Below are 22082 nucleotides of genomic sequence, written 5' to 3' on the forward strand. Positions count from 1 at the left end.
CAGCTCAATTAACACTACCTCCAGTCCACTGCGCAGGTTTTATTTGCATTTACCAAGTAGCAGCTTTACAAAACTTGAGCTGCCAAAGTACGATGTTGAATAGCCCAGAAAGCAATCACACTCCTGGTAGAATAAGCAGTCACCTAAACGATGGAACTTCACCCTTTAGACTGTAAGCATGAGTAATAAGCTGATGGATCCATTAAAAAAAATGGTGGACTTGGAAGCTGCATGACCCTTCCTCGGGCCTTCAAGAAGCACAAATCACATCCAAAGTATGAAGAACCTTGTCCCCCAGTGTCTGCAGCTTAGGATAGAAAGACAGCAACACAATGTCCTGGTTGAGATAAAGGCAAGAAACCACCTTAGGTAAAAATGAAGGCCGAGACTGTAGAACGACCATGTGGCAGAGCACCAGGAAGGGTTCCCTACAGGAAAGGGTAGGCAATTCCAAACCTCTGCAAGCCAAAGTAATGGCAACCAGATAAATAACGGAGTCAGGACTAAAAGGGATATATTGGATGTTTCAAATGGAGATTTCTGCAATACAGAAAATTACCAAGTTGAAGTCCACAGAGCCCTGACTGGTGGATTACACATGAAGCCTTATACAAAAAGGCATGCACCAAGGAACGTGAGGCAATCTGTCTCTGAAAAAGGACTACCAAGGTCAAAATCTAACCCTTGATTGTACTCGAGGCCAATTCCAGATCAACTTCAGATTGAAGAAAAGCTAGGATGTGCACCATGACATACAGGATAGAATCCCCTAGCCTCACACGACAAAGGATTTCCAAATTCTGTGGTAAATCATCCTTGAAGCCACCTGTCGAGTCTTCATTAGGGTATGAATGGTTAAGAGCTTGCAGAAGAGCAATTTTTTTTTGGATTCAAAGAAACATTTGAAAGTATAAAGCGCAGAGGGAGAAAGCTCTGAAAGATCAGTGTCTAGCTGAAAGTCACTATACTGCAGACCCATTTGATAGCACTCCCTCTGCCAAAAACTTTCATGAGGGCCAGCAAATGTCCCCCTATCCGGATGGGTAGAAGTGTCCCCTCATTGTGAAGAGGACTTGAGTGTGTGGTTTCATAGAAAACTGGGACTGTGGTTTCAGGTTAGCGCCAGGGGCCTGAGATTGGTGAAAGGAACTCTTTTGAAGTAGGGTGTGGCAGGATCCTCAGCTTAGCCTTCTTTTAGCCATAACCATTTACTCTTACCCACCATCACCTTCTGAATGTAATCTTCCAAAGCAGGACTGAACAAAGCCATGGTCCACAGAGAGCTTCCAAAGCATCAAAGGGATCTTATTGTTAAAAGGTATCAGTCAGGAGAAGGGTACAAAAAAATTTCCAAGGCATTAGATATACCATGGAACACAGTCCGCATCAAGTGGAGAAAATATGGCGCAACAGTGACATTACCAAGAACTGGATGTCCCTCCAAAATTGATGAAGACAAGAAAACTAGTCTGGGAGGCTTCCAAGAGGCCTACAGCAATATTAAAGGAGCTGCAGGAATATCTGGCAAGTACTGGCTGCGTGGTACATGTGACAACAATCTCCCATATTCTTCATATGTCTGGGCTATGGGGTAGAGTGGCGAAACTGACACACACACACACACACACACACACACACACACACACACACACACACACACACACACACACACACACACACACACACACACACACACACTAAATTTTGCAAAAAAAAACACATCTGAAGTCTCCCAAAAGCATATGGGAAAAGATGTTATGGTCTGATGAAACCGAGATTGAACTTTTTGGCCATGACTCCAAAAGATATGTTTGGCGCAAATACACTGTATATCACCAAAAGAACACCATACCCACACAGTGAAGCATGGTGGTGGCAGCATCATGCTTTTCGGCAGTTTTTCTTCAGCTGGAACTGGGGCCTTAGTCAAGGTAAAGGGAATTATGAACAGTTCCAAATACCAGTCAATATCGGTACGAAACATTCAGACTTCTGCTAGAAAGCTGAACATGAAGAAGAGGAACTTCATCTTTCAGCATGACAACAACCCAAAGCATACGTCCAAATCAACAAAGGAATGGCTTCACCAAAAGAAGATTAAAAGTTTTGGAATGGCCCAGCCAGAGCCCAGACCTGAATCCGATCAAAAATCTGTGGGTTGATCTGAAGAGGCGCTGTGCACAGGAGATGACCTCGCAATCTGACAGATTTGGAGTGTTTTTTTTTCCAAGGAAGAGTGAGCAAATATTGCCAAATCCAGATGTGCCAAGCTGATAGACTCATACCCAAAAAAGACTGAGTGCTGGAATACAATCAAAATGGTGCTTCAACAAAGTATTAGTTTAAGGGTGTGCACACTTATGCAACCATATTATTTTAGTTTTTTATTTTTACTTCCCTCCACCTAAAAGATTTCAGTTTGTTGTTCAACTGAGTTGTACAGTTTCTAGGTTACATTATAAAAAAAAAAAAAAAAGAAAATAAAGAAATAATTTCAGAACTTTTTCCATTACAGAAACCTGACTTTTTAACAAGGGCGTGTATACTTTTTAGAATATCTATATCCCCTCTATCAAAAAATGTTCTTACCTCAATTTTTTTGGGTGAAAGGGTAGGGGTACAATGCACCCCATAGGCATTCATTAGGGGCAGGATCTGGGAACCCACCTCCCCACCATCCCAGGGTTGTAGGGAAGAGGATCTTGTCATCAAACATGGGGACAAGGTGCTGTGGGGTGGGGGTTGGGTGGGGGGTAATAAGGGTCTGCTATAGATTCTGGAGAGGGGACAATCTCCTTTTGGAGAGGAGTACTTTATTCACTTTTTTTTTTTTTTTTTTTTACAAAAAAGGTGCCTGCAAAGCATTGCATACACAACAAGCAGATCACGGGTGCAATCTCAGGCTCCTGCAGACTCAGCATAGCTGTCTGTTCATACCTTGTGCAGGCAGGCAGTTACTTGAGAGCAGGACTACGAGAGTGCTCACCAGTGCTCTAGTAGCTCATTGAGAACTATGAGCCATCTGCCACAATAGATGATGGTACTTGTAGGCATTCATTCACAAGTATCTAAATGAATGACCTGGCCGTGTGGACAGAGTGACAAATTGTAACAGCGGGTGCAGCAGTAGGATCTCCCACCCGCCCGGGAGGAAGATGCTGGAACATTTTACATTAGGTAACATACTACTGAATAAATCATCTTTCATGTAGAAAAAAAAAAAAAAAAATTGTCAAAAAACGGACTATTGTTTAAGGTGTACAGATTCACACAGTATAAGCCCAAAGAACAAAATTCTCTATTCATTTCATGTGCTCTTTATGGAAGATCTAGTGTCACAACTGAACACATTGTGAACACTTTTCACAAGATTACACAACTGATTATGGGTCAGTGTAATGAAAGATTTCCAGTGGTTTAAGCTGGGGAAAAAAAAAGTGATGAATTTTCATAAAAACAAAAAAACAAAAAAAACAAAACAAAAAAAACCCCAAAAACTGATGGCTAAACAGAAGTTGGCTAAAGGTTTTTCTTCATATCAGAAACAGAATGATATATTAAAGCATTGAACTCTTTAGCAGACTCCAAGCTGGTTGTTCTACCCAATGTTGGTAACAACAGGGATATAACAGACACAGAACCAGTTTAGGGTTTTTTTTCCTTGCAGATAGAGAAATGCTTTCAAAAGACAAGACTGAACGTTGAAGAAGGGCAGTATAAAGGAGAAAATGGCCTTGTTTATCAAACCTCCATTTGTAGTGCTTCTGCTAGTCCTCGGAGAGCAAATTTTGTAGGAGAATATGCAGTGTATCCAAATAATCCCAGCTGTCCAGCCTGAGAAGACACAAATACAATTCTTCCCATCCTTCGTTCCTTCATAGTGGAAATCACAGCACGACTAGCATATACACTGCCCAGATAATTCACTTCCATCAGTCTCTACAGAAAAAAATTAAATAAAATATATAATATAATACAATAAGATAGTGTCAGAGAAAGCTCAAAAACAGATACTACACGTTTGAAATAAACATACACAAAAAAGGTGCGACTTGACAGAGCAAAACTCACCAGCACAGGTGTCCCCAAATTATGCTATCAGTGCAGTATTTCTGGCATGAAAGCAAAACATACACAGTACTTCACAGAACAAGATGATTTGGATGAGAGAAAAAACAAAAAAAAACAAAACACCACAAACAAAACACTATACTTTGTGAAACTGTACCAAAGCAATTATCTTAATTATGTTGTGCAGCTTCTTAACCACTTCCTGTCAGGACGCTTTTACCCCCTTCCTGTCCAGGGCAATTTTCAGCTTTCAGCGCTATCACACTTTGAATGACAATTGCGCGGTCATGCAACACTGTACCCATATGAATTTTTTACCATTTTTTTGAGGCAGATAAAAAAAAAACAACTTTATTTTGGTGGTGTTTATTCACCGCTGGGATTTTTATTTTTTTTGCTATGTAAATGAAAATGTCCAAAAAAGTGTTTTTCTTATACAAGTTTGCAAATAAATAATATTTAATCATAAATCCTGGCCAAAATTTATTCTGTTATATTTTTAGTAAAAAAATAAGCCAAATTAGTTTATAACCAAAATTATAATTTTTAAACATTTTTTTTTAATTTTTATATTATTTATTTTATTATTATTATTATTATTTTTTTTACATACGGTCACCCTAGCAGTACAGTATCACCATGGTGACACTGTACTACTTTTGGGGGGTGATGAAGATTTTTTGTTTTTACATTGACTGCTTTTACACCCATATAGGATGTAAAAGCAATAATTTCTCTGTCTGCATTCTTGCAGCCATTGAGAACTACTGAGTGATCTGTGATTGGTCACAGCTTGTCACATGGTACAAGGCTGTTGTTAATAGCCTTGTACCATGTGACCCCATTCCATGTGACCCCATTCACAGATTTCACATGTAGTAAGCAATGATGTCAGAAGTGAGATCTTGCTTACTACTTTGCATGTGATCACTGATTGGCCAATCAGTGATCACATGATCGGGACCTCGTACAGAGGTCCCGTCCGACGATCAGTGTTTCACGGTGTCCTGAGGACACAGCGGGCACCGGATCGCGGTGCTGCGTGCTCCCAGGGAGCGCGCACAAGCAGGGTGCGGGGAGGCAGTTTATAAACGGCACCCCAACCCTGCAGTGCCACCGTCTGGCCGTTTATATACAACGGCCGGTCGGGAAGTGGTTAAAGTTGCATGAAAGGCATTGTACCAAGACTGTCATTGCAGTAGCATAAAAATAAGTCTTACATCAAATTGGCAGACCTAATGGGTTAGTAAACCTGCTTGTTACTAGTCAGTTTTGTGCTTCAGTGACAGGACCGTGAAAGTTCATGTTCTTTGTTTACTTATATCAGTCTATACCAGGGCTCTGTGGAACCCTAGGGTTCCTTCAGAGGTTGCCGGGGTTCCTTGAGAAATTAGCAATTTCTGCCTCCCACGTAAGTTCCCACTGACACCACTGATCTTTTTAGCAATCTAAGGGGTAATTCTTCCCAATGACCAGTGTAAGGAGCATTCTTTCTTCTGACCATCACACTAATGTATCATGAGTTGCAGATATAGTAATTTTTAGCAGGGGTTTCCCGAGATAAGAAAGTTACATCAAGGGTTCCTCGGAGTTGAAAAGGTTGAGAAAGGCTGCTCTACACAATAGACCAAGACAACACTGTTCATGTTGCCCTAACAGTGTCATCTCTGATCAACTAGATTCCCAGTCACTTCCTGTCCCGGAGACAAGACAAAGGCATTTACGTATCTCCTTTACTTTTTCATATCCAATTTTTACAGTATGGTTTGCCCTTCACCTGTGTGTAGAGCCTTTCAATACCAGAATTCAACAATGTGGATAGAGGTCTCTGGTCATGTTTTGCAAGAGGAAACCCCTTATCTGTACAAGCCCTTAATATATTTGTACATTGGTAAACGGACAATTGGAGTAAAGTCGTAGAAAACAAAAAATTGTGACCAAGTTGGGCTGTGATCCAGTCTCACCGTTTCTAATTAACCCCTTCCTCTTCGGAAGATTTACCCCCCCTTAATAACCAGGCTATTTGTTGCTATTCGGCACTGCGCTATTTCAACTGGTAATTGCGTGGTCATCCAACACTGTACACAAAATAAATGTATGCATTTTTTCACACAAAAATAGAGCTCTTTGAGTTGTTTGATCACCACTGGACATTTTCTGTTTAAAAAAAAAAAAAAAAAAAAAAAAAATTCCAATAAAATAAAATTTAGGCCAAAAATGTCTTTGGTAAAAAAAAAAAAAAAGCAAAAAAAAAAACCCAGTAAGTATATTCACTGGTTTTTGTGAAAGTTACAGCATCTACAAACTATGGTATAGATACTGGCATTTACACAACCTTTACTTTTGATTGCCTTCCTTGGGGTGCTAAAATGCCAGGGCAGTACAAACAACCTCCAAATGACCCCTTTTCAGAAAATAGACACCCTAAGCTATTTGATGAGAGGCATATTTAGTCCATGGAAGATTTTTTTTGTTTCTCCAAAAGTTTTTGGAAAATAAAAAAATATATATATATTTTTTTAAACCACACAAAGTTGTCGATTAACTGATATATTGCTCACACATGCAATGGGTATATGTGGAATTTCACCCCAAAATATATTCTGCTACTTCTGCAGAGTATGGGGATACCACATGTGAGACTTTTTGGCAGCCCAGCCTCAAACAGGAGCCCAAAATCCAATGACACCTTTGAGTGCCTGATGGTGTGTAAATTCCTCATTTCACTTCCTCGCTACCTATTAGTTTAAAAGGCTTTGAAATACCCTAAATGACCCCTTTTTGGAAAGTAGACACCGCAAACTAATTAAAAAAATATAAATAAACAGCGCAAATCAAAACCCCCTCACCAAATAAATAACATACACACAAATCCATACAGTGTATAAATCAATATTAAATAGAGTGTCCTTACGTCCTGCGTCACTTTCGGTCAGTGGAACGCACGCTGAGTGGTGTGTTCCAAGCGGCCATTTTTGTGTGTTTGAGCTGTATCCTGTCATCCTCTGCTAAAATAGGCTGTGAGGTTTCTAGAATCTGGAATTTATGCTAGCCGATGGAAGCAATAAATTAATGCTTTTATTCATCTTTTGAAATGTGAGTGACCTGGTATTATTATTAGTACTGCATGGGGTAATATCAGTATTACACTATTTTATTTTTTTCTCCCTTGCACTGCTGTGGAGCTTGGTTGAAAGGAGAAAGCAGGAGCGAGGGGGAAGGACAATCCAAAGTCCTATATGGTGGAAAGGAGTCCTGGAGGCTATAGTGGAGGTGTAGGATCCCTAAAATCCTAAAAGGCGCATTACTCACCATCATCTGGTGAGTGCGGTTGATGTTGGTTTCTCACTGGTGGATGGTGGAAGCACAATCCTTTAGGAGAAGGCTTTTGTTTATAGTTTTCTAAAACACCCAATTTATTTGGGAAGAAGGACTTTTGCTCATTTTTTTATTATTTTTTATATTTTCCTAATTATTTTTAATTAATTTTTTTGGACACTCTGTTATTATTTAATATTGATTTATACACTGTATGGATTTGATCTATGTTATTTATTTGGTGAGGGGGTTTTGATTTGCGCTGTTTATTTATATTTTTTATATTATTTGGTATATTATACCTGTGCACAGCAGCAATCTATACCCTTATTGTACCTTGGAGGTTCTTTCCTGTGTGCTGGGGTTTGTATTACATTTACCACAAACTATTTGCTTAGAGGAATGCTAAGTCAATGAAAGTTTTTTTTTTTTTTTTTTTTTTTTTTTTTTTTTAAACACAACCACAAGTTTTTGGAAAGTTTATAAAAAAAAAAAAAAAATATATATATATATATATATATATATATATATATATATATATATATATATATATATATATATATATATATATATATATAAAAACAAAAAAAACAATTGTCCAAGTTGTCACTTAAATGATATATTACTCACACATTCCATGGGTATATGTGGCCTTACACCCCAAGATACATTCTGATACTTCTCTCGAATATGGGGATACCACATGTAAGAATTTTTGCCAGCCTAGCTGCATACAGCAGGCCAAAATCCAATGACCCCTTTGAAAGCCTGAAAGTGTGCAACTTCCCCATTTCACTTCATTTCTACCTATCACAGTTTCAGAGGCCTGAAATGCCAGGATAGCGCAATAGCCCCCAGCCCTTTTATTTAGTACATAGACATCCAAAAGGAATTTAATGAGGAGGTATGGTGAGTATTTTATCAATCTCATTTTTTGTCACAAGGATTTGAAAAAACACACACTTTCATTTTCTTTCTTCATTTTCCAAAAACTTTGTGGCAACAAATGAGATATGCAAAATACTCACCATGCCTCTTAGCAAATACCTTGCAGTGACTACTTTCCAAAAATGGGTCATTTGGGGGGTTTGTACACTGCTCAAAACAATTAAGGAAACACTTTGAAAACACATCAGATTTCAATGCGGAAAAATATCATGCTGGATATCTATACCGATATGGACTGGGTAATGTGGTTAGGAATGTAATGATGCCCCATCGTTTGATGGAAATGAAAATGCTCACCCTACAAAGGACTGAATTCAAAGACACCCTGAAAATCAAAGTGAAAAAATGATGCAGCAGTCTATTCCATTTTGCTGAAATTTAATTGCACCAAGTAGTTTGTATGGCCCCCGTGTGCTTGTATGCATACCTGACAACATTGGGGCATACTCCTAATGAGACAATGCATGGTGTCCTGGGGTATTTCTTCCCAGGTCTGGACCTGGGCATCACTGAGCTCCTGGACAGTCTGAGGTGCAACCTGGTAGCATTGGATGGACTGAAACATGATATCCCAGAGGTGTTCTATTGGATTTAGGTCAGGTGAACGTCGGGGACATTCAATGGTATCAATTCTTTCATCCTCCAGGAACTGCCTGCATATGCTTGCCACATGAGGCTAGGCATTGTCAAATGAGAAACACAGGACCCACTGCACCAATGTAGGGTCTAACAATGGATCCAAGGATATCATCCCAATACCCAATGGCAGTCAGGGTGCCATTGTCTAGCCCAGCAATGGGCAAACTACGGCCCGCGGGCCGTATACGGCCCGGCGGACCTTTTAATCCGGCCCGCGGAGCTAGGCTCCCGCAAGGCCAGTGGTCGGCAAGCCGCGGCTCTTTACAAATTTAGATGCGGCTCTCCTGTGTGCCGGGCGCCCGCTCCCCTCCCTCCTCTCGGATGGCAGGACTCTGCAGCTGTCAGGATGTAGGCGGGGCAGCCAGGATGTAGGCGGGGCAGCGTGACGAACTCCTCTCACAGTCCTCCCTGAAGACCAGAACGGCGCGGGAATACGAGAGGAACGCGCGGACCAAAGGTAAGTGAATTGACACAGGGGGGGGACTTACTATATGGGGGACTTACTATATGGGGGATGAATTACTATAGGGGGGACTTACTATATGGGGAATGAATTACTATATGGAGGACTTACTATATGGGGAATGAATTACTATATGGAGGACTTACTATATGGGGGATGAATTACTATATGGGGGACTTACTATATGGGGAATTAATTACTATATGGAGGACTTACTATATGGGGAATGAATTACTATATGGGGGACTTACTATATGGGGAATGAATTACTATATGGGGGACTTACTATATGGGGAATGAATTACTATATGGAGGACTTACTATATGGGGAATGAATTACTATATGGAGGACTTACTATATGGGGAATGAATTACTATATGGAGGACTTACTATATGGGGGATGAATTACTATATGGGGGATGAATTAATATGGGGGATGAATTAATATGGGGGATGAATTACTATATGGGGGATGAATTACTATAGGGGGGATGAATTACTATGGGGGACGAATTACTATATGGGGGACGAATTACTATATGGGGGACGAATTACTATATGGGGGACGAATTACTATATGGGGGACGAATTACTATGGGGGATGAATTACTATATGGGGGATGAATTACTATATGGGGGATGAATTACTATATGGGGGATTAATTACTATATGGGGGATTAATTACTATGCTTACTATGGGGGAATATTACTATACTTACTATGGATGACACATACACATCATTCATCTACTCTTGGTCCGGCCCCCGGGTCCAATATATGAACCCATTGCGGCCCTCAAGTCAAAAAGTTTGCCCACCCCTGGTCTAGCCTGTAGAGGTCTGTGCATCCCTCCATGGATATGCCTCCTCAGACAATCACTGATCATGGTCATCACGGTCATGCTGAACAATGTTAGAGACAGCATAACAGTCTCCATGGTTTTTCCAGACCCTTCCACGTCTGTCACATGTGCTCAGGGTGAACCTGCTCTCATCTGTGAAAAGCACAGGGTGCCAGTGGCGGACCTGTCAATTCTGGTGTTCAATGACAAATGCAAATTGAGCGCTATGGTGCCGGGCAGTGAGCACAGGGCCCACTAGAACACATTTGGCCCACAGGCCACTCTCATGAAGTCTGTTTGAATGTTTGGTCAGAGACATTCACACCAGTGGCCTGCTGGAGGTTACTTTGTAGAGCTGCGGCAGTGCTCATCCTCCTTGCACAAAGGAGCAAATACCAGTCCTGCTGATGGGTTAAGGATCTTCTACAGCCCTGTCCAGCTCTCCTAGAATAACTGCCTGTCTCCTGGAATCTCCTCCATGCTCTTGAGATTGTGCTGGGAGACATAGCAAACCTTCTGGCAATGGCATGTATTGATGTGCTATCCTGGGGGAGCTGGACTGCTTGTGCAACCTCTGTAGGGTCCAGGTATCGTGTCATGCTACCAGTAGTGACACTGACCTGAGTCAAATGCAAAGAACTTGTGGAGAAAAAAAAACAAAAAAACAAAAAAAAAAAAAACACAAGAATAGTAGGGAAAAAAAAAAAAAAAAAAGTCAGTGGCCTCCACCTGTAAAACCATTCCTGTTTTGGGGATAGTCTCATTGTTGCCAATCTAGTGCACCTGTTAATTTCATTAACACCAAAGCTGAAACTGATTAAAAAACCTCCTCTGCTACTTAACTGACCAGATCAATATCCCAGGAGTTTAACGGACTTTATGAGATACTTTGATTAAAAAAGTGTTCCTTTAATTTTTCATAGTAGTGTATTATTTTGGCATTTCAGGGCCTCTGAAACTGATAGGTAGTCAGGAAGTGTAATGAGGAAATAAAGCTCTTTAAGCCTGAAAGGTGCTTTTTGGATTTTGGGGTCCTGTACTTAACTAGACTGCCAAAATGTTCACGTGGTATCCCCATACGGAGAAGTAGCAGAATGTGTTTTGTGGTTTAATTCCACATATACCCATGGCATGTGTGAGCAGTATATCTTTTAAGTGAGAACTGTAAAAAAAAAAAAAAAAAGTATTTTTTTGTAATTTAAAAAAAAAAAAAATTAATTCTTCTATTGACTCAACAAGCCTCTCAAATAGTTTGAGGGTGTCTAAAAATGTATGTACCCAAATGACCCATTTTTTGGTATTTTCCACAGGCGACACTTTACAGGCTACCACTTTAGAACTCAGGTCTAGTGCTAGAATTACTGCCCTCAATCTGACGTTCGCAGCAATACCTCACATGCATTGTACAACTGCTGTTTATATATTGACAAGGGGCCGACGCTCGCATACGCCTTTGCGCATGTGGACAGGGGTGCTTTAATGTAATCATATTTTAATATTTATTTTGCCACGGTCCCATTTATTTTTTGATCACTTTTTTTGCCATCACAGGGAATGTAGATATCCCCTACGATAACAGGCAGTGACTGGTACTCTTTTTCTGAGAATTCTGGGTTCTATTTGACTGTAGAGATCTCTTCTGCCCTTAAAGCATCTGATCACCCAAAGATTAGACTGATCAGATTCTTTCCCATTTTAAAAAATGGCATGGTTTATATCCAGCAAAACCAAAGTGACAAAATGCTCAGAGCTTCCGATTCCCTAGACCATAGAGATGATTGGAGCCATTCCAGGCTCTGATCAGCAGGCAGAACCACTGGCTGCATTCTCTGGTTCTCAGGTGGGACGGGAGAGCCCAAGAAAACCGAGGAAGACGGTGGGGGTGGGGGCGCACATTCCCTCCTGCTGCTTGTAAAAGATATTCCTCCATTCACATCAATCAAGAAATTCACACTCACACTCTTAACCAGCAGATGAAAAATCCATCCAGCAGTGCTACATGCACTGATATATATTTTGAGAGCAAGAGCCCTGTTGCTGTCAGAAAACACAGATCTGTGCTGAATGGTGTTCTTGCAAACAACAACAGTTAACAATGAAACAATAGCACATTAACTAAAAAAACCAAAAAACCAAAAAAAACACAACCCACAACTTTTTTGGAGTTATATTTTTTTTGTAACTCAAGAACAGTCTGATTTTTGGATCTCAAAATATAATTTCCTGACTAACATCCTTCGAGACCCAGTGTGAAAATGGTGAATATGTGCCCTAGACTGTGCCGTGCTGTACCATATACAGTTGCAAGAAAAAGTATGTGAACCCCTTGGGATTACGTGGAGTTTTGCATGAATTGGGCATAAAATGTGCTCTGAATGTCATCTAAGTCACAACAATAGAAGAACACAGTCTGCTGAACATAATACTACACAAACATTAGATGTTGCCATGGTTTACTTGCACATAACATGTAAACATTCACAGTGCAGGGAGGAAAAATTATGTGAGGCCCTAGCTTAATGACTTCTCCCAGAGCTAATTGGAGCCAGGAGTGAGCCAACCTTGACTCCAATCAGTGTGATGATATTGGATGTGTTGCTGACAGCTGTCATGCACTTAAAAAACACACACCTGTTTTGGGTTTACTGGTTTCAAGAAGCACTGTCTGATGTGAACCATGCCTCGCAGAAAAGAGCTCTCTGAAGACCTACGATCAAGAATTGTTGACTTGCATGAAGCTGGAAAGGGTTACAAAAGTATCTCCAAAAGCCTTGATGTTCATGTGTCCACGGTAAGACAGACTGTCTACAAATGGAGAAAGTTTAGCACTGCTACTACTCTCCCTAGGTGTGGTCGTCCTGTAAAAATGACTGCAAGAGCACAGCGCAGAATGCTGCATGAGGTAAAGAAGAATCCCAGAGTGTCAGCTAAAGACCTACAGAAATCTCTGGCACATGCTAACATTTTTGTTGACACATCTACAATAAGGAAAACATTAAACAAGAATGGAGTACATGGGAGGACACCACGGAGGAAGCCATTGCTGTCCAAAAAGAATATTGCAGCACGTTTGAAGTTTGCAAAAGAGCACCTGGATGTTCCACAGCACTACTGGCAAAATATACTGTGGACAGATGAAACCAAGATTGAGTTGTTTGCGAAGAACACACAACACTATGTGTGGAGAAAAAAAAGGCACAGCACACCAACATCAAAACCTCATCCCCACTGTAAAACATGGCGGAGGGGGCATCATGGTTTGGGGCTGCTTTGCTGCCTCAGGGCCTGGACGGATTGTGGTCATTGATGGGAAAATGAATTCCAGAGTTTATCAAGACATTTTGCAGGAAAACGTACAACCATCTGTCCACCAACTGAAGCTCCGCAGAGGATGGGTGATGCAACAGGACAATGACCCAAAGCATACAAGTAATTCAACAAAACAATGGCTGCAACAGCACAGAATACGCCTTCAGGAGTGGCCCAGTCAGAGTCCTGACCTCAACCCGATTGAAATGCTGTGGCATGACCTTAAGAGAGCGATTCACACCAGACATCCCAAGAATATTGCTACACTGAAATAGTTTTGTGAAGAGGAGTGGTCCAAAATTACTCCAGATCGTTGTGCAGGTCTGATCTGCAACTACAGGAAACGTTTGGTTGAGGTTATTGCTGCCAAAAGGAGGGTCAACCAGTTATTAAGTCCAAAGGTTCACATACTTTTTCCTCCCTGCACTGTGAATGTTTACATGTTATGTGCAATTAAACCATGGCAACATCTAATGTTTGTGTAGTATTATGTTCAGCAGACTGTGTTCTTCTATTGTTGTGACTTAGATGACATTCAGAGCACATTTTATGCCCAATTCATGCAAAACTCCACGTAATCCCAAGGGGTTCACATACTTTTTCTTGCAACTGTACCAATACTCCACTAGTTTGTGGTAGTGACGGAAGCAAAGACCAGGTTGTCCAGGACAGGAGAGACAAAAAAACCCACACAGCAAACCCACACAGCAGGTGTTGTGTCCTATTCCATGTCTGCTACAGACACATCTTTGGGGTGACCTTTGGGTTTGGGTACCAGAGAGGATATCTGTAAAATGCTTCTCATGCAGTCGACTCACAGCATCTTGATTTAGAAACTGGGCCACAGCACTTTTTGTATACAAAAAGGGCCGTGACTATCTTCCTGAAATTTGAGGAAGGGTCCACTTCGTCCAGGTGCTTTGTAAATTACAAAAGCGTTATACATAACCAGTTGAAATAAACAAATGGACACCTTTTTATAAATGTCGAACGTTGTAGAAAATTAGGTACAGATTCATCATTTGGTCGCTGAAGTCCTCCCCTCCCATGTTAAGGTTATAATCATGGACACAGAGGGGTTTCTCAACAACGCCAGATGCCATGCTAATTTAGGTCATCATGAATGGAGGACAGGATGAAAACATCTAGTTTGTCCTTCCACTTCACTGCAAGCAATTCATCATTTCTCAAGCAGGCTTTCTCCCCCTTTCTAAGTCATGTTTACAAGTAGTTGGGGGAAGCCCCAGCAATTTAGGTTGCACCGTGACACATGAGCCAAGATTGTACAAATGTCTAAAATAGTGGCACGCTTTTATAGAAATTGTCCAAGTATAAGTGGTACCCCTTGTGGAACAAAGACGACACCAAGTCCTATACTGCTCCCCAAGTAGTCTGGGCAGTCAAGGGGCTCCACTTCAGTCTCTTCACTCAAACCCTAAAATTGTATGTATAGCCTGTGGCCCTCTCACAGAGCTTATACAATTTGACCCCGTATCTGGCTCGCTTGCTACAGAGGTAATGTTTGAATGCAGGGCAGCCAGTCAAGTGAATGAGGGACTCATCCATGCAGATGTTTTGCTGTGGCATATACGCATCTGCAAATTTCTCAGTGGAGGTAGTTTAGGAGGGGCCAAATTTTGTAGAGCCGGTCATGTTCAAGGTCACCCCGAGGATAACCGGGTGTTATCACTGAAATGCATGAAGCGCATTATCAGCTCATATCTACATTGGGCCATGGCAGCAGAGAACATGCGCATATGATGAATTGGGTCTGAGGACCAATAAGACCACAACTCATTCTTTTTTATAATGCCCATGTTGAGGGTTAGGCCCAAAAAAGTTTTAAGTTCGGAAACTGTATTAGGTTGCCATGCAAATGATCTGGCAAGAGCTGAATTTGGGTTGGTGGAGATATATTGTGTGTATAAATTGCTTTGGCCCACCACAATCAAAATTATACAAATCTATGAAAGACTGCTCCAAAAAAGAAAATCAAGGGGAGTAGTTAAAGTGTTACTAAACCCAGGACCCCGCATTCACTATATCTGGTCTCCCAAAGTACACAGAACATGGAAATGCAATTTTAGTAAATAAACTGCTAAATGCCTTTTCTCATCAGCAGGAGATAAAAAAGGGGGACACTGGAAGAAGGGGAGGATCAGAGAAGCAAGGATCAAACAGCATTTTTACACAATGCAGATGATTAGCCCTTAAGGTTCCACAGCGAGTAGAAAGCATGATTTACTGCATCTACAGACTGATTTTATGGTTGTGGGTTTAGGAACACTTTAAATTTGCTGTTTCCACCTGAATTCTAGGTTGGGCAGCAAATGAGGGAAGTATGGGTGCTGCAGAATCTGTGTGCTGCCAATCAGAATTTGCAAGCATGTCCAGAAGAACACTGGGCTCTACCGCCCTGTGTAGGAATTCTTGGTGGCTGCGGGATGCTACTTGGGCTCACCACTTCACCAGCTTGTACTGCACTTCTGGGACTCGCCACATTATTATTATGTATTAAATAGTTAAGCGCTCCCAAAATTACCTAAAAAAATTCCCTCTATGCATACCATGAATACCAACTGAACTTAAAAATAATCGATACCATAAGGTGATGAAAAACATATAAACTAAGTCTATTAGTGAAAAACTAGAATACATAAACACCTCTCATATATACCAATTACTAATGCCTCATAATTAATCTGTGATGGAAAATAACGAATATAAAATTCATGATAAATACTCAAATATCAGTGATAAAATCAATTTTCATAATAATACTAATTCATAATAAAAAAATGTGACAAATCGTGATAAATTGTGACAAACCTATAGATCAAAATAAATAGTGATTCTTCAACAAAATATGTAATACATATATCCTGTGGTAAACCCTATAACAGAATAAAATTAAGATTAAATAGATAGCTACTTAATTCAGTGAAAAAATAAATGAACTCAGTGTCCAGAATAAACTCAAAAAGTCCATGCAAAATGTGAAAACACTCTGTGATCTTCACTTCTAGTGCTCAAAAAGGAATCCTCCAATGGCAGCAATGCCTGCTCACCTCCCCTCCTCGACCCACACAGGGCCACAAGGCAAAAAACCTCCTCAAAAGGCAATCCTTTACTCCAGGCAGCTCAGCAAGGGACCTCAGGACTTCCACTCCACCTCCTCTCAAACGTTATATAGGACACTAACTAACACTATAGAACGCCATTCCCAGTTCGAGATCACGTCACTTCCGGTCACGTGGGGACGTTTGTCCGGACGCAGCGGCCATATTTGTTTCCCTCCCTGTATGAGAATACACCCATGATGTGAGGTGGAAAGCGCTGTATACAAGGATTACATGTGAGTGGGAAAAGTATGTTATGCCAAATTACTCCTAATAAACGGTATTACACTATGGGAAGCTTTTGTTTGTGTCCTATATGACGTTTGAGAGGAGGTGGAGTGGAAGTCCTGAGGTCCCTTGCTGAGCTGCCTGGAGTAAAGGATTGCCTTTTGAGGAGGTTTTTTGCCTTGTGGCCCTGTGTGGGTCGAGGAGGGGAGGTGAGCAGGCATTGCTGCCATTGGAGGATTCCTTTTTGAGCACTAGAAGTGAAGATCACAGAGTGTTTTCACATTTTGCATGGACTTTTTGAGTTTATTCTGGACACCGAGTTCATTTATTTTTTCACTGAATTAAGTAGCTATCTATTTAATCTTAATTTTATTCTGTTATAGGGTTTATCACAGGATATATGTATTACATATTTTGTTGAAGAATCACTATTTATTTTGATCTATAGGTTTGTCACAATTTATCATGATTTGTCACATTTTTTATTATGAATTAGTATTATTATGAAAATTGATTTTATCACTGATATTTGAGTATTTATCATGAATTTTATATTCGTTATTTTCCATCACAGATTAATTATGAGGCATTAGTAATTGGTATATATGAGAGGTGTTTATGTATTCTAGTTTTTCACTAATAGACTTAGTTTATATGTTTTTCATCACCTTATGGTATCGATTATTTTTAAGTTCAGTTGGTATTCATGGTATGCATAGAGGGAATTTTTTTTAGGTAATTTGGGAGCGCTTCACTATTTAATACATGGTATTTACGACTTATTGGTTGAGGTTGAGTGATTGCAGCTGGTAGATAGGGACGTACCCATATCAAGCGCAGGAGGATATCCCCCCCCTTGCCACATTATTATTATTTATTACACAGGATTTATATAGCGCCAACAGGTTGCTCAGCGCTTTGCAATATAACGGGAGACAATACAGCAACAATACAGTTCAATACAAGAGGGTTAGGGGGGCCCAGCTCCTCGGAGCTTACAATCTGGGAGGTAGGGGCTAGTGGTACAAAAAGGTAGTAACTGTGGGGGATGAACTAGTAGGAAAAGTTGAAGACTCCATTACTAACTGAGGGCAGGATAGGCTTCCCTGAAGAGATAGGTTTTCAGAGATCGCCTAAAAGTGAGCAGAGTAGGCGATAGTCTGATAAATTGGGGTAGAGAGTTAGAGGATGGGGGAAGCTCTGGAGAAGTCCTGGAGACGAGCTTGGGAGGAGGAGACTAGGGAGCTAGAGAGCAGGAGGTCGTGCAAGTAGCAGAGAGTGATACTGCAGTGCTGGTATGAAAGACCAGGATGTACTAGGCTGCTGGTGCTCCAGTTCAACAAAAAGGTAATGTGGCACTAGTACGTTCCTAGCACTTCGGCTTCATGGGGTCAGGTACGCCTGACCTTAACAGGAACCTTCTCTCCATCAGAGTTACCTGTTGAAGCGCCACTGCTTTATACAGGTTCACATTCTGAGGCAGATTCTGTCAGAGAGGCTTCCCCTTCGCTCTCATCCAACATGCTCAGAACCGTGTAGGCCTCATCACTAATGTTCCTTTTTAGGGGAAATTTTGGGCTCTAAGTTTACAGCTACCTAGTGCGACTCATGGGAAAAAAAGCACCTGGCTGTCATGTACTGCTTGAACCACCACCAATAAAATTCACCTGATAGTGTTAGCAGAGATCAGGCCTGATTCTACCAACGCTGCAGTTGTGTGCAATGTATCACAGGTGACAGTGATCAGAAATGACACTGACACTGTACTCCTTGTTAGGCATGGAGGTATGAGGAGCATGGGGCTAAATGCAAGAGCTGGCAGCAAACAGAGCTGTTCCTGCCAACACTGCATTTTTGGGGACACTAATACTAAGGGGACACTGGTATAGTTCTGTTTGTGATCAATATATTGATCCATACTAACACTATACTAGTAATGACTGATCAGCGCTAGTGGCACCAATACACTGATCAGTGAAAAATACTGTACTAATGGCACTGGCAGGGTGGCAGGGCGATCAAAGGGTTAAAAAGGTGTCTAATGTGTGGGTGCAAATGCACTGCTTTTACTCAGATCAGCAGAATCCCAGCCAAAAATCACTGGCTGAGACCTGCTGACATGCATCTCCTACAGCGATCCGTGCTCTAAACCCAGAAGAGTGAAGTGACATATGGTTATATGTCACTGGTCCTGCTGCTGCCGCCCATTCGCAGTACATTGTGGGTGGGCTGACCAAAACTGGATAAGTGCCATTACAATTAAATAGGATTGCCCCATGCTGCCCTGTCTGGAAGAAGCCAGGGAGAAGATGCCAGCAAGGAACCTCACAGGTGTTGGACCATTGGAGCAAAAAATAAGCATTTGTGCCTTTAGTTCTGTTTTAAGTTGGCTATACACAATTAGTAACCGCTTCCTCCATCCACACAAATGAGACGGATGGAGGAATCCCACCCCCTGCTGCAGTCCAAATACACTGGTCAGTGGCTGCAGCCACTGATCGAGAAAAGGTTTCCAGCTTATCCATTCTATAGAAAATGATCCACCGATCGATTCAAACAGGGACAACCACACACTGATCCAAATTCAGCAGATCCCAGCTTTACAGTTATCAGAAGAACACTTGTCCCCATCAGATTTACTCTGACTTCTTACTTTGGATTTCGCCACCATTTTCAGACAGTGTCAATGCTCACCAGGACCAATAGAGCATGAATCTCCACTGGGAGCACGGATCACCATAGAAACTGACAAAACCCTTCCCCACATTGCTCACAAGTGTTTTCTTAACACACGTTACAATAATAATAATAATAAAAAAAAAATAAAAAAAAAATTGCATGGCATTAATTTATATAAAAAAAGCACGTTATGAGGCTTCCAGTAATCATAAGCCAAACAAACAACAACAACACAACAGCACACCACATACTACTTACAATAAATTGACCGATTTCTATCTCTTCAAATCGTCCAGCAATTGCCATACCAGCACAATTCACCAACATATCAACAGGTCCTAGTTTTTCTTGAGCCTAAAAAAACATAACAATTAACTTGATTATGATGATTATTATTATATTATGTAATGCAGCAGGAAAAAAACAAAAATTTCTGGTCTTATACCAGACCCCTGTAGTGTTCTGCAGGCAGCCTGTAATGTGTGAATATGGATTACTGTGCTATGATGAGCAACTATGGCAGTTTGGGACTTTACAAGTTGAATTAGTGGGTGAAGCTACTCTCCAGGGTCCCACACACACAGGCTATGTCCAGCACAGCAATGATGTCACCACTGTTTTTTAGGTGATTTCTGCATCTGAAAATGTATTTGGTGCAACAAAAGGGATTTAAATCATTTTCAGTTAAAGAGGAATGCACTGTGTGCACAATTAGACAAGGGAGTTTGACCAAGTCATTTTAATGCATATTTTCAAACTCCAAGCTGTATAAACGTGAATCTCACCCTATATCAAGTTTTGCATAATTAGGCAGTTTTCCTCAGGCAAAATGGCTACAAAAAAAAAAAAACAAAAAAAAACGACAAAGATTTAACCGACTCTAAAAAGTCAAAAATTGTAAAAAGCAATTTCGAGAGTGCTACATCCCTCTGAAAGACTAAGATATTGGAGCATGATCGCAGAACCATCAAAGTTTTGTTGCAAATAGTCAGGGTCGCAAGAAACTTGAGAGAGAAAAAAAACAAAAAAAAAAAACATGAAGCTACCAGGAACCCATTATCCTCCAGTGCTGTTATATTCCAGAACTGCAACCTACCTGGAGTGCCCAGAAGTAAAAAGGTGTTCACTGCTCAGAGACATGGCCAAGGTGAGGAAAGCTAACCTGACCACCACTGAACAAGACACATAAGTTGAAATGTCAAGAATGAGCCAAGAAATATTTGAAGACAGATTTTGCAAAGGTTTTATGGACCGATGGATGAGATGAGAGTGACTCTTGACGGACCAGATGTATGAGCCTGTGGCTGGATCAGTAACAGGCAGAGCTCCACTTTGACTCAGATGCCAGCAAGGTGGACGGTGGAGACCTGGTATTAAAGATGAGCTAGGTGGACCTTTTCAGGTTGAAGATGGAATCCAAAACTGGCAGTAGTTTTGGAGAGTTGATTTTAAGAAACTTTCTTCAAGCAGTGGTACAGGGGGAAGAGTCTGCATCTTTCAAAAAAGACCAGGATAGTTATGCAGGACAATGCTCCATTGTATGCATCAAGTACTCCACTGCGTGGCTGGCAAGTAAAGGCCTTAAAGATGAAAGAATAAATTACATACTCCCCCACTTTCTCTTCTGACCTAAACCCTACTGAACTTGTGGGCCCTTAAATGGGAGATTTACAGTGAAGGAAAACAGTACATCTCTCTGAACAGTGTCTGGGAAGCTGATGCTGTAGCACAAACTTGATCAACAGATCAAGAAACTGACGACTCCATGAATGGAAGGCTCATGACTTATTGAAAAGAGTGACTATATTGGGCACCAATTTTTTTTTTTTTTTCGGTCAGAAAGGTTTATTTGTAAATTTAGTTGGTTTATTACTCACTTTAAGAGATGAAAAAACAAAAAACAAGATGAGAAAAGGTTTTCCATTTAGTTGCATAGTAATTCTGCACACCTATATTTGCTCAATAATTGTGTACAGATAGATATTCCTCTAAGAAAGCCAAAACCCAACTCACTTTCTTAAATATTCAGGTTTGAAGTTCATGAACATTTTGCACTGTAGTTGTTCAATAATGAAATTAATCCTCAAAAATACAACTTGCCTAATTGCGCACAGTGTACATTTAAAATCTTTGTGACCATAGGCATTAAATATACATTAAAAATAGAAAACAAAAACAAAGCCATAACTGAAGGTAGAAGTAGTGACTAAGGCGGATTAGAAAAATTGGCCTACTGAAGTCTTTTTAAACCCCACTTCAGATGGTATAGTCACTATATTGTAGGAATGACATGCCATTTACCAAGGAAACCACTTTAAACTGTCAAGTCAAACTGAGCATAATTAGATGAGCTTGACATCTTACCTGTTTTATGACATTTTCTACTTGTCTATATTCTTTGGATACATCAACTGAGATGCACAATACTACCTAGTAGAAAAAAAGAAAAGCATAAAAAACATCAC

General features: G+C 40.7%; 1 protein-coding gene across 1 annotated transcript in view; it reads right to left on the reverse strand.

Moving 5' to 3' along the window:
- Positions 1–22082, reverse strand: part of KDSR (3-ketodihydrosphingosine reductase) — a 49863-nt gene that overhangs the window by 15164 nt on the left and 12617 nt on the right. Inside the window, exons 4-6 of the mRNA XM_089674873.1 lie at positions 21982–22047; positions 19876–19971; positions 3748–3939 (exon numbers count right to left, since the gene is read on the reverse strand). Of these exons, the coding sequence (XP_089530999.1) occupies positions 3748–3939; positions 19876–19971; positions 21982–22047 (354 nt within the window). The remainder of the gene's footprint in view (positions 1–3747; positions 3940–19875; positions 19972–21981; positions 22048–22082) is intronic.

Source organism: Staurois parvus, unplaced genomic scaffold (assembly GCF_062004578.1).
Source record: "Staurois parvus isolate SC_StPar_1 unplaced genomic scaffold, SC_StPar_1.0 ptg000153l, whole genome shotgun sequence".
NCBI classification, from domain to species: Eukaryota; Metazoa; Chordata; class Amphibia; order Anura; family Ranidae; genus Staurois; species Staurois parvus.